At 42.2% G+C, this 17,287-nt stretch overlaps 1 protein-coding gene across 1 annotated transcript in view; it reads right to left on the bottom strand.

Moving 5' to 3' along the window:
* fras1 (Fraser extracellular matrix complex subunit 1) overlaps positions 1-17,287 on the bottom strand; it is a 562,738-nt gene that overhangs the window by 97,996 nt on the left and 447,455 nt on the right. Inside the window, exons 50-54 of the mRNA XM_078543632.1 lie at positions 14,413-14,640; positions 12,912-13,025; positions 6,432-6,582; positions 4,527-4,686; positions 1,313-1,481 (exon numbers count right to left, since the gene is read on the bottom strand). Of these exons, the coding sequence (XP_078399758.1) occupies positions 1,313-1,481; positions 4,527-4,686; positions 6,432-6,582; positions 12,912-13,025; positions 14,413-14,640 (822 nt within the window). The remainder of the gene's footprint in view (positions 1-1,312; positions 1,482-4,526; positions 4,687-6,431; positions 6,583-12,911; positions 13,026-14,412; positions 14,641-17,287) is intronic.

Below are 17,287 nucleotides of genomic sequence, written 5' to 3'. Positions count from 1 at the left end.
ACACTGGTCCCAGCCTGGCTCAAGTGAAGCCCGTCCCACCGGACAGTTCCCTTCTACCCTAGTACTGGGGCCTGGCGCTGACGACTGCGAGTGCTGCCCAAAGCAAGATGGGCAAACAAACCTCAAAGTCCCGAGCTAAGGGCAGCTCGCCAGGTGCACGTCACTTATGCGCAGTTGTGAAACAGTTCGGCATGATTGGCTGACAATCCAGCGTGGGGGGATGAGTCTGGCGTGCTAGCTTTATCATGAAATGCAGATGTATTACAATGAGGTTCCTGATGTCCGATGGTGGGAAACACGGCCCGCCATTGACCAGCTGAGCAGACAATTGCAAACCGGTTTGACAAAGTTGTGAAACGGATTTTTGGCCTTCTCGCCATATTGTCCGCTCATACCACTGAGCACACCCGACTCCAGCAGGGACAGACGATTCTACCCTTGGGCTTCCTCTCCCTTCATTTTCACCAGTCACTTTGTAGTCTCTTCCACTTCAGCTTTAGTAAAGACTGATACTGGGTTGAGATATTTTCTAAGTCTGATCCTTCTTTTCAAATGTTATTTATGCACAATTTTCCACTCCCACTGCTACTGTATTCGTTGTGTTCATCTAAAACTGCACATGAAGCTATGCAAATAAGATGATCGTTGGAAATTGGGTGCAAGTAGCATGCTTTCATTTGATTGAGCGATGGAGTAATACAGGTGATATCAAATTCGCTTCCTGTTTTATGTCCTAACCGATTCTCCTTTACACTCAAATATTACAGCCAATGAAATGTTTGCTTTCGCCACCACCAGTAGTTAAAATGAGCAAAAGCCACTAAACAATACCAGGAATAGAGAATCTAGATTGCAAGATTAACCCAAGGCTGCTTGGTAGAAATTTTGCTTCCTTCGGGGTACAATTTCCACTATTTGAAAGTTTTAGTAAAAAAGTAGGTGCAAATATCAAGTATTTTTTTCCCACGTATGTCCGTGTTTACTTTTTTGCTAAAATTTGTGATTGCAGGAAAATATTTCCTGGGAACTGCTCCTGTCCCACTGCCAGTAACTCAATAGAAATGTGCTTGAAACTCAGTGTGAAGTTACAGTGACAGATCAGGACCAGCCCCAGCAAACCTTCCCGCATACCCGGCATCCATCCAACTTTGCATCAGAAAGAAGCACTTAGCTGTCAATGCAAAAAAATTTTTTTTTTAATTTAAAGGAACAAGTTCAGACAAGCAACCATCAGATATTATTTCATCTTTTACTTATTCTGTTGACACCTAATACATATCTAGTACACCGTACAGATCAATCTTGCACATACCTGCCCTGCGTACTCTACATAATCCTGTTGGCCCAGCTTTGAGCCAGCTCCAGAAGTAGAAGTTGCTGACCCCTGTTCAGTACGGCACAGCACAATGGCGTACTGATTGAGGTTCCCAGTCCTCTTCACTGTGACACTCACAGAGCCTGCCTTTTCACTGACGTTGTAACTGCAAACAGGACAATGGCTGAGATCAGGTTTTTTTTTAAGAAAACACAATCATTGTCCTTATGCCATTAAACAAACTCAAAGAATAATCAAAAATATAGTGCAAGAAATAGACATGAAGATGACAATTAGACGTTTAATAATGAAAACATTAACTATTGATAGTCAGTCATTTATATAATGTTGGTGTGGAGGGGAGAGGGGCTTCACTGAGTTAACTATCACTAGGGAATATGGAGAGTTTGGCTGAAACTGTAAGGAACATTTCTTTTTATTTCTATTGGACAGTTGTAAAGAACATATCTGTTTATTTTCTGTTGGAGTGAGGTAGAATTACAATGGCTGCAGTTTAAAGAACAGGACGAGAGATATATACAATGTTTCAGTCCTGGAACAGAGTGTGCCATGAGAGACAGGATGGTGCCAGAAAGGAGTTCTGGACCAAGGCAGCTGCCTGACAACAGCATTTTAATTGGCTCCTGACCAGGTGACCAGGCTTTTGTGTGGTAACAGTGCAGCAGAAAGCTCCTGGCCTGCAAAGAGAAAGCATCTAAAAATCTCTCTTCCTCATAGCTCTATAACCTGCTCTCTCTCTGAGGATACCCCTGTAAAAAGAAAAAGGGGAAAACAACTGTTATACATTGAAAGGCAAGTGCTCAACCAGTGAACTAAAGACTGAAAGTGCTGGAAGACCACTTTATGTCATCAACAAGAACTGAAAGGTGTTTGGAAGACATCGATCAAAATCAACCCATCAAATCCTGTACTCCGGAATTGGTGCTATCGAAATGTTCTATCCCACCCTTAAAATCCATGTTTTGTGTGTCTTTTATATCGTGTGTGTGTGCGTGTGTGTATATGTGTGTGTGTGTGTATAGGGATTTAAGAAGGGGGTAGAGTTTAAGTTACAGTGTTAGAAATTAGCAGTTTATATTTCTTTCTTTTTCCACTGGTTAACAACTGTTTGTTCAATAAACAGTTATTTACTTATTAAGTTTACAAACCTGGTGCTCGTATTCTGTTAACCTAAATTAATCCGAGGAGGATTGAAAGATTGTGGTAAGAGCATCTGCTATTTTCACTCTTGCTTCCATCAGCAACCATCTCATCCTCACCGAGGAGGATTGAAAGATTGTGGTAAGAGCATCTGCTATTTTCACTCTTGCTTCCATCAGCAACCATCTCATCCTCACCTAAATCTGTCAACAGAGCCCTCTATTCCCTTCTCCTTCATCTAGCCTCCCCTTAAATGCCATTTGCCTCAATCACTTTTGTGGTAGAAAGTTCCACATCAATGTCTAGGTAAAAATGTTTCTTCTGAATTCCCTCTTGGCTTTCTTGGTTACTATCTTATATTGATGGCCTTCAGTTTTGCTCTTCCCCACAAGTGGAGTTACTCTTTCAGTGTTTACTCTATCAAAGCTTTTCATGATTTTAAAGACCTCTATTAGGTCACCCCTCAGCCTTCTCTTTTCAAAGGAAAAGAGGCCCAACCTGTGCATTCTTTCCTGATTGGTATAACCTTGCTTTTCTGGTATCATTCTTGCAAACCTTTTTTGCATCTTCTCCAGTGCCTCAGTGTCCAGAAGCAACCAGAAATGTACACATTACTCCAAGTGTGATCTAAGCAAGGTTCGATCCAAGTTTAACATTACTTCTCTACTTTCTCTACTATCCTGTCAATCACTTGGAAAAATTATTCACATCTCAATTTTCATTTTTTAATTTATGTGCCTGTAGAATATTTTACCCTTTTGATTTATATTCCTTGATAATTTATTTTCATAGTTCCTCTTTGCTTTCCTAATTGTTTCTTTGACTTAATTCCTAATCTTTTTGCATTCTTCCTTATCATGTTCTCTCACTTTTCATATACTTAATACGTCTCTTTCCTAAACTAAACTTTTTCCTTATGTTTTTATTTACCCATGGTATCTTTTTAGTGTTTAGCATGTTCATGCTTTTAGTGGAATATATTTTTCCTAGCCATTGAACACTTTTGTGAAATGTTTTCCATTGCTGGTCTACATTATTGTTTGCCAAAACTGTGATCCTTTTTACTTTCATGAGTTATATTCTCAGCCCCTCAAAATCATGGCCTTCGACATAATTATGTCCTCCTCAACTATTATCTTAAAGCATGGTCATTATTTCCTAAACATTCCCCTACTTTTGCTTCTCTTTAGTGGCCAATCGTCTCTTGTTAGGTTTCTTACATTCTGGGGAGAATTTTCTCCCTGTTGGGGGGGGGGTTGTGCAGGGGCGGGCATGCGCACAGCTGATCTGCACCCCCAATCGGCTGCATGCCGCCATTTTACGTGGGTGGGCCAATTAAGGCCTGCCCAGCATGACATGCGCCCAGAAGCGCTGAGCGCTCCCTGTGCGGGCGGGTGGGGGGTTGCCTGAATCGAGGTGCCTCAGGGAGATTACTTTCACTTATAAAACATTGAATAAAGAGTTTTTTTTAAATTTAAGGACATGTCCCCTCATGTGAAACTGTCACATGAGCTGCGACATGTCCATTAATTTTAGTAAAAATTTTTCAAACACTATAAAAACGTTAATGAAACCTCATCCCGCCCATGGATGAGGTTCCACGAAAGATGCGAAAGCCACCTGGACTCTTTCGCCTGCCTGTCAACCTTAGGGTTGGATGGGCAGCTCAGCTTGGGCTTTAACCAACTACCCCGAGAGGCTTGGGAGTCTTCAGGGCTTTTTCGCTCCCTTAACTCCTTTCTGCCTCTTCACTTGCTGCAACACTAATTACATTACGAGATCACCTCAATTCTTCTCGCATGCTGTAGCCCTGAATACCTGCTAATCTTGACACAGGAAAATGAATCAAGGTTTTGTGGGTCATGGAAGTTCCTGTAAAACAGTGCAGCTTCAACCAATTCCAATGTTTGTGCATTTGGCTGCACTTATATAGTGGCTTTCAGAACAACCAAAGCACTTCACAACTAACGGGACACTTTTGTAGTGTGGTTACTGTTGTAAAGTTGGAAGACGCGAGAAATAAAACAACAGTATATAAAAGGATGCCAACCTGGTGTATTCAAAGCTGATTAGAGACCACTGGATGTGGAACACATTATCACTGACAATATTAGGTTTGCTATCTTTCACCAAAAACTTGAATGTGTCCATAGTCTTTTGAATCTTATCTTCATTTAAAATGTAGCAGATCAAACCCAAGTTAATATCCTCTGCAAGATAATAAAATTTACACACAGCATATTACACATAAAATATACATCATTCTTAAAGTCTTATCCTTCACACATGTTTTCAAAAGTACTGTTGAAAGTCATTAGATTTGCACAATGCTAAATGGAACAACAGTTTACCAAAAAGGCCTTTCCAGTGCACTTCTCGCTGAAGACCAATGTGTGCACAGTTTCAAGAGCTCTTCAGTAAGTATCCCCATATCCCTTAATTCACTTAGCATCCAAAAATCTATCGACCTGTATTGAATACACTCAATGATTGAGGGTTCACATCTCTCCAAAGATTCACAACCCTCTGAGTAAAGAAATTTCTCCTCTAAATGGCTGACCCCTTATTCTGAAAGAGTTACCATGTTCTAGGTTCCCTAGCCAGGGGAAATATTTTTTCAGCATTTACCCTATCAATTACCACTCATTTTTCAAAACTCCAGGAATATAGGGCTACTCTGCTCAACCTCTCCTCACAGGACAATCCCCTCATCCCTGAAACCAGTTGAAAGAACCTTTGTTGCATTCCCATAGGGCAATTATGTTCTTCCTTAGGTAAGGAGACCAAAACTGACACAGTGTCCAGGTGTGGCCTCACTAATGCTCTTGATAATTGTAGTAAGACCTCTTTGCTATTATGCTCCAATCCTTTTGCAACAAAAGCTAACATATCATTTGCCTTCCTAATTGCTTGCTGTATCTGCACGTTAACCTTCTGTGATTCATTTACAAGGACAGCCAAGTCTCTCTGAATACAAATATTTCCAGTATCTCACCATTCAAGAAATATTCTGCTTTTCAGTTTTCCTACTAAAGTCTAAAGCTTCACACTTTGCCACATAGTATTCTATCTGCAATGTTCTTGCCCACACTCCCAACCTGTTCATATCCCTCTGCAGGCTCTTTGCGTCCACTTACTTTCCCACCTAGCTGTATATCGCCAGGAAACTTGGATATATTCACTGTCCCCTTAGCTAAGTCATTAATCTTAAAGGCCTCTATCAGTTCACGCCTCAACCTTCTCATTTCGAGAGAAAAGATCCAAAAATGTTCTGTCTTTCCTGATAGGTATATTCTCTCAGTTTCTGGTATTATCCTTGCAAACCAGTTGGTGTAGTGCACTTGGATTTTCAAAAAAGCGCTTGATAAGGTGCCACACAAAAGATTATTTCACAAAATTAGAATGACGGAGCAGGCTCGAGGGGCCGAATGGCCTACTTCTGCTCCTATATCATATGTTCATAATCTTCTGATCAATGGTGACCTACATTCAGCATGATGATAGCGGGGGACTGAGCGATGGCACTGCCACTGAATGTCAAGGGAGATGGTTAGATTCTCTCTTGTTGGAGATGGTCATTGCTTGGCACTTGTGTAGCACAAATGTTACTTGCCACTTATCAACCCAAGCCTGAATGTTCTCCAGGTCTTGTTGCATATTGACATGACTGCCTTAGTGTCTGAGGAGTTGCAAATGGTGCTAAATATTGTGCAATCTACCCTACTAGTTACACCCTCAAATCCAACTCAGTAACACCTGGAATAACAGTACAATGCAGGAAGAAGTACATTGACTAAGATGTACAAAGTGAGTGATGATTTAGTCTCTACCCTCTTTTAAATAAAGGAGTCACCAGTGCCACCCTGTATTGTATGTTACAGTGTACCGCTTTGGTCTTAAACAGCATACTCTGTTTGCATATGAGGATCAACAGAAATAATGCACAAGAACTCACCTTGTGTGAAAGTCTTCAGGGGGATTCCAGGCCTCAGTTTGCTTTCCAGGTACCCATGCTTTGGTTCTGTGGTAATCTCATAAATCAGCTGCTTGTCTTCAGTGTCAGGATCCATGGTCAATAGTTCCCTCTTAGTGATCAGGTTAATGGCCTGAATTAGAAGGATCATTATTTCACAGAAAATATGCAAAATAATATAATAATATATTTAAATTATATAAATTTTGTATGGAAATGTATTTTAAGTATATCAGTATAAATAAATCAGTGTATAATAATTCCCTTGAGTTATGTTCCAATATTTGCCAAACATTTCCTCAATGCTTCTCTCTCCAGCCTCGACTTCGGCAGAAGATCAACAGAAAATCTGTTTACGTGTCGACCTGGATTTTCTACTGAATTTGTGCTTAAGTAAAGTGGGCAGAGTAGGAGGATCTCCAAGAAAATTTCTATTTTTTTGTGTTTACAGCAAAGTGCATATAATTGGAATTCTGTCCCAGGAACTGTTTCAGGAGATAAATGTGCTGTTGAATTCGGAAACAAAGCAAAATTAAACATATGGAATAAATGATTATGATCCTCTGAGCTAGCAATTCTCATTCTATTAGGCCCGGCAATAGTCATCTGACATTTATTCCATGGCTGTACAGGACTTCAGATACTCGTGCTCAACTGTGTAGGTAGTGTCCACGGCTGCATTAAATTTTATATGCAGTGGTTTGCTATCAAGAAATCTTTTTGTACCACATGCATTATTTAAAAAGATAACTCAATCAAAATTGAATCTTATTGTTTTTAGTACATAAATACAATATAAATTCAGCTCATCTAGCAATTAAAAAATTACCCACACAATTAAAAAAATCAGGGCCAGATTTTTCGACTCAGTACACCCGCTTTGATTTAAAGAGCTCTGTCACATGCTATTTTCACTCCGGGGATGCAGGGGCAGGAGTGAGTTGGGCCACCAACCCTAGAAGCAGATCAGAGGCAGCCACGGGGGCCGGTGGTGCCCAGGCGGGCTTTTAGAAGGCCCGCCTCAGTTCTCTGGGACATTGTCCAGTTGTTTTAAAAGCTGTTAGGTTCTCTAGATACCACTCCTCACACCCTGTCAGCTGCCACCCACTCCCCATTTCTCCCATGCCAACCCCATGGCCCTTACATGCCCCGTCCATGCTCACTCAGCCAGTATGTACTATGTACGGAACCAATGAGTGCTGGGTGAGTGGCCATGGAGGGCCTGGAAGGGGCATGAGGAGCGTGGAAGGAGCAAGGAGGTGGCATGGATAAGACTCTTTAAACTTACCTTCGAAAAGGTTCCCGAACCCAGACTATGATTCACGGCTCCTCTGAGGGCCCGTGAACAATGGGTCATGGAGAATCTGGCCCACCTCCGCCAAAATTCGGTGGCAGGGGTTGTACGAGTTGCCTACCCCTACAATGGAACCCGCCAGCTCAGGAGTGCAGCGTGTGGGCTACAATCTGCACCCTTAAACCAAGCTGGCGAAAACTGCTGGCGTTGTGAAAGAGGGCGGGAATTCAAGAGTTGGGGCCCAATCGTCATTTTTAAATGCCTCAAGAGTCAGCCCAATTCAGGAAAAATCCAAGCCTTAATCTGTGTTAAACTTAGTTTTAAACACAAATTTAAATGATGCATCTATCTTACTCAAGTTTGTTTTATTACGCTGCTATCATCATTCAAAAAAGAAACCAGCAGGAAATCTGTTTTTCTATTTCTGAGTTCAAATTTATTTATAGTTTTTATTTATTCTTTATAGGTTTTTATTTATAGTTTCATATTTATTTATATGAAATTGTACATTGGTTCAGACAGGGTTATCAAACTTTATTTGCATTTAAAACAAAAAAAAATTCTGTTATAGCTGGGGAGAATTTTCTCCCTGTCGGGCGGGCTGGTCGGGAGCGGGTGTGGGCGGGCAGGGAGCTGACCGCCACCCGCGACCAGCTGCATGCTGCCATTTTACGTGCATGCACTCGAAAGAGCGCAGCAATCTCCCTGAGGCAGCTCTGTGCCTCAGGGAGATTTTAAGTTCAGTTTTAAAGTTTCAGAAAAGAAACGAGAAAAATTATTCAGACATGTCCCCTCATGTGATAATGTCACATGAGCTGGGACATGTTTAAGAATTGTCAAAAAAAAATTTTATTTATTCAATAAAACTTTCACGAAACCTCATCCCGTCCATGGATGAGGTTTCAAGAAAAATGCAAGGGCCGCTTGGGCTCTTCGCCTGCCCACCAACCTTAAGGTTGGACGGGTAGCCCTGTCAATTAGTTTACTAATGGCCTTAACAGGCCTTTGACAGTTCAGTGGGTGCGCAGCTGCCTCCGGAGCACGCCCGCTGAATGGAAGATCAGAATGGCGCACAGTGATGTCAGGCTGCACGCCAAACGTCACCGTGCGTCATTTTACGCGTCGGCATGCGGGGCCCGCCCCCACACGCCAAACAGAAAATTCTGCCCAGAATGTAGGTGCTCAGTGTTACTTAAATGAGTGCTTGAGCCAATTAGAGATCTGGTAGCAGATCAGAACCCTGGGTTTATTTGATTCGACAAGTGAATTAACAAGTTGGGGACAACAGGACTGGTATTTTCCTGGGAAAGAAGGAGCTAAATTAGGTTATTTAAGATTATGTGCATTCAACAAAGAGGCATAAACACACCGACTCTCACTTAAGCAAAGCCGCGATTTTAAAATTCTTAGCTTTGTTTTAAATGACCTCGTCCCTCCATACCTGTGTTTGATGCTACATAAATGCAAGTTGCTGTTGTTATGTCGAAAGCATAAATTACACTAATTGTAAAAGTCAGTGCTTAAAAAGTTTAAAATGCCTTAGGTTTACTGGAACTATTACTTTGTTTTTAAGTTTGTCTTAAGCTTACTTTGTCTGCTGCAGCTCTACAGAAAATGGAAATCGGCACTGTGAGACAATCATATTATAATCAGCCAATCAGATACAAATTCAAGACATCCGATGAATTAGAATAAATGTAGGGATAACTATATTTTGATTAAAATTAAGAGTGACCTAAGAGAGTGATGAAAATTCACTACCTAAATTCCTGTTGTCATGCCATTTTTTTGGCTAAGCTTTCTCTTCAACTTTTGTCACTATAAATCCCGACTTCTACATTTCCCCCTCATTCTTCCTATTTCGATGCCACAATGCAATTGCACACTATGGCCACCAGATGGCTCTTTGGAGCAAATCTTATAGCTCCCTGTCTCAGATCCACCGTCAGCACTGTTTTCACCTGATTTGTGAGCTTTTACTCTTACTGCAGTTAAACAGTTCCTTTTTCATTCCCAATACTTCTTCTACTTATTAATGACCCCAGACTCCCACTTCTTTCTTCACCTGCTTGTAGACTTTCAGATAACTTTCCTTTTTATTATTTATTTATTTTAATATGGATGGTCAAATTAAAACTTATCCTGATAAATAAACTGGACCTCTGTAATGTTAGCATTACAACCTGCCAAGAAATGGAACAGGCAATAGAAAGATTATCCGATAACGGACAGGACAGTGACAACATTGATAATTCATTTTCAGCTGCAAAAATGATTTATTTGGATGGAATGGTAAACTGCATCTGCCAGATCCTGTAATTAGTCCCATTTTTCCAAGTCTTGCAAAGAGAAATGTAAGCAATGCTCCTTCCTTACTTATCTTTGTACCTTATATACAACTGTTTACTCCCATCAATAACTTGAAATTTTAGTCACTGAGAAATATATATTCAACAGTTTACCCAGTAAATTGCTACTTAGCAAAGCAAAAGATCCACCTAACCTCATCACGAAACAAAGCAAACTACGTAGGTATGAGGGGCAAGTTGGCTAAGGTAGATTGGGAAACTACATTAAAAGATACGATGGTAGACAAGCAATGGCTAACATTTATGGAATTAAACATGGGCCTGGATCGCTCAAGGAGCATCAATCATCACCGGATTGCTGCTCCACTCGAAATTTTCCCTGCCTCGACGCTGCTCCTTATTTCTTGCCACATCTCCTGAGCCCGGCTTTACCAGAAATGTGAAACGCAGCATCCCTCCAAGAGCTCCGTCACAGTGCTACTGAGTCGGGGTGCAGGCAGGACAAGCCCCATTTTTACAGCACCAGCTGCCTTATGGTAAGTTTAAATGTCCAGTGTGACTGTTAGTGAATGGGCGAATGGGTGAATGAATGACTGAATGAATGAATGGGTAGGGTGGTAGGATGGGTGATGTGGCAGGTGGTACATAGGTAGGGTGGCAGGTGGGTGAGGTGGATAGCTGGGTAGGTGGGAGAGTGGGTAGGTGGGTTAGGGAAAGTCGGGTTGGTTTGGTTGTGTAATTGGGTGGTGGGAGATAGTCAGATATAGTCAGGAAGGGTCGTAAGGCCAGGTCGGGTGGTTAGTCAAAGGGTCAGTGGGGTAATTGGGTGGTTGGGAGGGGTGGTTGAGATTGAGGGGGTGGGTGGTCAGTGTGAGAATTGTGGGGGGGGTGTCAGCTCTGGAGCTACCCAAGAGTTGTACTAAGTTTTTTCTGTCTAACGTTTCCTGGATAACTATCCAGATAAGTTCCACAGAACTGTCCGAAGTGTCCGGCTTTAGCTCAGAGCCAGAGACATTCACAGAGGGTCCAAGGGAGCAGGGAAATTGGCCATCAGAAGCTGAAACTTCCCGGACAATTCCCATGGAGGTCAGCAAGTTAGGACTTCTGCAGGGTTCCGACATACATCTTGATTCGTACGTCCAGTTTCTGATGATCTAGAGACTAGAAAATTTGGGCCAAAATTTGCAACAAATATACATTCCTTTTCGGCACATAAACCTTGCAGAAAAAGTGATCTAACTATGGCTAACAAGAGGAGTTAACAATATTATTAGATCAAAAGAAGAGGCTTATAATGTTATAGAATAGTACACTTAGCATCGAGTGTGTGCCAGTTCTTTAGAAGAGCAATCCAGTTAGTTCTACTACCTTGATATTACCCCATAATCCCTGCATTTTCTCCAACTATTTATCCAAATCCTCTTTAAAGGCTACTAATGCATCGCAGAGAGCTGTGGATGCTCAGTCATTCAATATATTCAAGATATAGGTCAATACTTTTTTGGATAATAAGAGAAATAAAGGATATGGGGATAGTGTGGAAGGACGGAGTTGAGGTAGGAGATCAGCCAAGATCTTATTGAATAGCAAAGAGGCTCGAAGGGCTAAATGGCCTCCACCAGCTCCTATTTCTTATATGTTAACGCTCACTAAAACCTAAAGGCTTTCGTCAGGAATAATGAGAATCCCCCACATCCAGGAGCCTTCGGATGCAAACTGAGTCGAAAATATCAAAGCTAAACAAAGCCTCCATTCATACATTAATTTGATTTTCCCCTTATTTGGAAATGGTTTTTGTAGTAAAATTGATAATTACAGCACATTCAAAATAAAATAGAGCTCTACTACTTTAGCTATGTACATTAGTAAACAGCACTCTCCGTATAACATCCAGAATTAATGTGTGTTTTTAAAAACAACTAAACAGGAAGAAGCTTGTGGAGACCACGGGGGTCACGGCTGCCAGCTGGAGAGCCAGTGAGACTCCTGTGTCACCTCTTTTCAAGAAGAGGTGCCATCCTGTGCCACTCAGGCATTTAACAGGCCAACGGCAGGCCTTCCTCAGGAATCAAGGACCCCAGGTACTGAGAGCTGCCAGTCAAACAGAGGCCAACAGCTCTTCCATACTCAAAGCACTACTAGGGAGACGGTGGCTGCTGTCGGTATTACATCCACCCATTACCTCGGATTGCCCATGGACCCAGGCACAGGCGACTGATGGTGGGAACGGGGTCACGGGAAGGGGGTTGTGGGTGAGGGGGTGTTGATGGGGTTGGCAGCAAGGGGAGGGGCTGGCTCTCAGAGGGCCCACTCCTTCCTGATGCTGGCTCCATCAATCAGGCACTGAGTCCCTTTGAACGGGGGACCTGCTCCAGGAGCCCACAGGCAAACACGCCTTAGTTTCCTTGGCAATTCCCCCATCTGTCGCTGGGAATGAGGCCCTTAGGTGGGCGTTAATTGCTCACTTATGATCCTTAATGGGAAAGCCCAGTGGAAGAAATAGGTTAGATGGACTAGACAGCTCTTTCTTGTCCCATGCTTTCATATGTTCTTATTGCTGTCAAAAGGTTTTCATGTAAGTATTAATTTATGTTTCTGTAGCAAATGCACTAGTTTTGGCGCTGGGCCAAAGAAAATAAATTTTTTGAAGAAAAATTACTTGTTCTCCCTGAATCTAACAAGACAAACTTTACCCAATCACCCTTTTACTGCAACAGAAATTATATCAGCTATCATTTTAATATTTAAATATTGCCTCAAACTAACATAATTTGCAGAATTTGTAATGCAAAGCACATTGTATGATTAGTTGTCAAATAAAGCTTTTAATCTTTGTGTCCATGCTGGAATTTGAATTACTTTATTATCCATGTACTCCAGCCACTGTAGTCCCAGGTTGGTAACAATTCTCGGCGTCCCGTCATCCACAGGTAGAATATCAATCTTAAACTTCTGGGGAGCAGCTGTCACAATCTGGTTTCAAATGGTCAGAACAAGATGATGTATTTAGTTAGCAACAACTCCAAATCATACAAGTGTGTCAGAAGTCACAGTATAGGGATATCACCCAGCTATGCAGTTCTACCTCTCCACCACCTCTCTAAACCCCTCCGTTGTCTTTGTGCCATCAGACTGCCTGTTAGACCACTAGCCCAAGATTCCCCTCCATGAACCCATTCAAAATGGGCATTGGAATTGTTGGGGAAATTCCACTGGGAGTTCGGCATGAGTATTAGATGAAGCCTGACCCAGAAAACTGCAACAAACTTTGGAGGCAGCTGTTCTGCAGCGCTCCAACTGCCCTCGTGCTTCAATTATTTTTTAATATTCTATTTTTAAAGGGGACACTGGGTATATCTCCCACCTTCATTGCCCAAACTCCTATCATTTTTCTTGTTTTATGCCCTCAGCTGAGAGACAAATGGTGGGATATTCCCAGGCCCCTGCTGACTCTCCAAAAGATGTCATCATGAAGGACCAATGATCACCCCAAGCCCATCCCCACTATCCACCTCCACATCTGTCAGGCTATTGCTTGGCTCTGTGACTATGCATATGCTAAAAAAAAATTTTTAAAAACACACCGTGGGCTGCATTCTAAAATTTAGTGTCAACTTTGAAATGATAGCAACATTAATAAATAAATAAAAAGTTGAGTGCAATAGAAAAATGAGTGGCTCTTTGACGTATATGTGGAAAAAAGTTGGCTGCTCCCTCCCAACTTCAAATCCCAGCCTTTATTCAGTTAACTGCTCTCAGCTGTCAGAAAAGTAAAGGTTTTACTAATGCCCTGAAAGTTCTTACGCCAGGCAGGTGAAAAATCACTTCCACTGATCTCTGCTCGATGTGCAGGTGGGAATGCTGGATAAAGGCAGAAAAAGCTCACCTCTGAATAAGAGCAGGATGAAGCTCATCTGTGGATAAGGGCAGGTGTGTGGGTAAGGGCAGGTGTGTGGGTGAGGGCAGGTGTGTGGGTAAGGGCAGGTGTGTGGGTAAGGGCAGAGGATCCTCACCCGTGCCACTCACTGATTTTGAACAGCTGCCAATACTCTGGGGGTGAAATTCAACTTACGTGGGAGCACAGAATCTGTGGTTGGCTTGGCAGCCTGCTGAATTTCTCTTCAACTGAAGTCAATGGAATGGAAAATTGCGCGGGGTGTAGAATGGCTGCCAATTTGCCATTTTCTCTACCGCTGAGTTTTACTCCCTCAGTAGGCAGCCTCACACACCAGGACAATTAAAAGGGGAAGAAAAAATATCAGGAGCTCAAATTCTCAATGCTAAAACTGAGGTTTCTGCATTGTTCCTTTTTAACAAAGTAACAACTGTTTCATTAAACCAAGTGTTTACAAGGACTCACCTCCTTCCCTGCCTCTTCAACAATGAAGAATGGATTTGTCCCATCAGACACGTAGAAAGAAAAGCGATCTTTGAGAGAATTACTGCCATCGTGATTGTAGCTGATGTGGTTCTGATAAATGTCATCCATTGTAAATGTGTTGGTCTGTCGATAGTGGTGACCATTATTAGTACGCTCAATTGTCCCATGGCGTGGTGGTTGAATAATGGTAAAGGTCAAAGATTCAGCCTGTAGGTAAAGGTCAAAGATTCAGCCTGTAGTGTTAGAGTTCGTTGCATTAATTAGTACTCAGGTTACAATTCATTTTCATTAATTCAAAATATCGCATTAGCTTTAACACAAGGGGTAATTTGCAACTTCACCGCTTGAGTGGTAAGCCAATGAAGCGGATTCACCCAGTCCCTTACAACAGTAACTAAACTCCAAAATAGTATTTCATTAGCCGAAAGTGCTTTGGGGCACCCTGGGTTCATGAAAGGTGCTATACAAAATATAGATATATCTTTTATTTCTTTTAGTACCTGCCCTATTTCTGTTCCATTAAAATCAATGGAATGGAAATCAAATGCATTCTATAAAAGGAGGACTATTTGCACTGCCAGGTTACTGTCCACTTGGAAGTGATGCATCCCAAACAGCCAAATAAACGACTACAGTGCCTTGAAGATAAAAAGTAAGAAACATTTTAAAAAGTGTGATTAAATGTGGAGGTAAAGTAAGTTATATAATGAAAGGAAAAACAATGTTTCAGTTTGCATTTAATGAAGATTCAAGTATTATTGACTTCTGAATAAATCAGAAAAATATTCAAAGTGAAATTGTCCTTTACTGACTATGATTGAACAGAAATGTTACTTTTAAATATCAGTGCATTTTATTCTGTTTAATGTTCCCTTCACAGTAATACAAAATGGAAACATACTGCAGTTTCAACTTTGGTCTCAAAAGCAGAAAAGATCGAACTGCAAATGGAATTCTCTTTCATTCACCCCTTACCATTAATTGCTATCAGTTACATGCTGGTTGTCGCCCAGGTGGGTGGGTCTCCACTCACATGTTTTCACAATGTACGCTGATGACACTCAGCTCTCTCTCACCACCACCTCTCTTGACTCCTCCAACTCTCTAAATTGTTAGACCGCTTGTTTGTCCTCTTGGACTGAATGAGCTGAAATTTGCTGCAATTAAAACTTGGGAAGACTATAACCATTGTCTTCAATCCCAATCGTGCTTCATTTGCTTACCACTCAAGGAGTGAAGTTGCAAATTGGAGTTACAAATCTATTCCCTAGACACCGACTCCACATCTCTTCCTGGCCACTGGTTATGCTTGAACCAAGCTGTTAGTGAACTTGGCATCATACTTCACCCCCAAGATGAGCTTCTAACCACATATCTGCACCATCACTAAGACCAACTATTTCCATCTCTAGGCGATTTCTATCACCCATCTCTGCCTTTACCTCAGCTCATGTGCTGTTGAAACACTCGCCCATGTCTTTGTTACCTCTCCTGGCAAACCTCCCATGTTCTATCCTCCATAAACTTGAGGTCATCCAAAACTCTTCTTTGTCATAACTTGTGTCAGGTCCCATTCACCCCTTGCCCCTATGTTCGCTGACCCACATTGGCTTCTGGTTAAGCAACACCTCAATTTTAAAATTCTGATCTTTGTTTTCATATCCACCCTGACCTCACTCCTTCCCACCTCTGTAATCTCCTCCAGCCCCACAACCCTCAGATTCCATTTTTTATTCATTCACAGGATGTGGGCTTTGTTGGCGGGGCCAGTATTTATTGCCCATCCCTAGTTGCCTTTGGGAAGGTGGTGGTGAGTTGCATTCTTGAACCACTGCAGTCATGTGGGGTAGGTACACCCACGGTGCTGTTTGGAAGAAAGTTCCAGGATTTTGACCCAGCGACAGTGAAGGAACGGTGATATATTGCCAAGTCAGGATGGTGAGTGACTTAGAGGGGAACTTCCAGGTGGTGGTGTTCCCATCTATCTGCTGCCCTTGTCCTTCTAGATGGTAGTAATCATGGGTTTGGAAGGTGCTGTCTAAGGAGCCTTGATGAATTCCTGCAGTGCATCTTGTTGATGATACACCCTGCAACTATTGTGCATCGGTGGTGGTGGGAGTGAATGTTTATGGATGTGGTGCCCAATCAAGCGGGCAGCTTTGTCTTGGGTGGTGTCAAGCCTCTTGAATGTTTTGGGAGCTGCACTCATCCAGACAAGTGGGGAGTATTCCATCACACTCCTGACTTGTGCCTTGTAGATGGTGGACAGGCTTTGGGGAGTCAGGAGGTAAGTTACTTGTCGCAGGATTCCTAGCCCCTGACCTGCTCTTGTAGTGAAAGTACTTATATGGCTAATCCAGTTCAGTTTTTGATCAACAGTAATCCCCAGGATGCTGATAGTGGGGGATTGAGAGATGGTAATGCCATTGAACGTCAAAGGGCGATGGTTAGATTCTCTCTTGTTGGAGATGACCATTGCCTAACACTTGTATGGGGCAAATGTTACTTGTCACTTGCCAGCCCAAGCCTGGATATTGTCCAGGTTTTGCTGCATTTGGACATGGAGTGCTTCAGTATGTGAGGAGTAGCGAATGGTGCTGAACATTGTGCAATCATCAGCGAGCATCCCCACTTCTGACCTTATGGTGGAAGGAAGATCACTGATGAAGCAACTGAAGATGGTTGGGCCTAGGACACTACCCTGAGGAACGCCTGCAGTGATGTCCTGCAGCTGAGATGACTGATCTCCAACTGCAACCATCTTCCTTTGTGCTAAGCATGACTTGAACCAGTAGAGAGTTTTCTCCTGATTCCCATTGACTCCAGTTTTGCTAGGGTTCCTTGATGCCACACT

Source organism: Cetorhinus maximus, chromosome 1 (genome assembly GCF_964194155.1).
Source record: "Cetorhinus maximus chromosome 1, sCetMax3.hap1.1, whole genome shotgun sequence".
In the NCBI taxonomy this organism is placed as follows: domain Eukaryota; kingdom Metazoa; phylum Chordata; class Chondrichthyes; order Lamniformes; family Cetorhinidae; genus Cetorhinus; species Cetorhinus maximus.
This window is presented reverse-complemented; position numbering and strand designations above follow the sequence as displayed.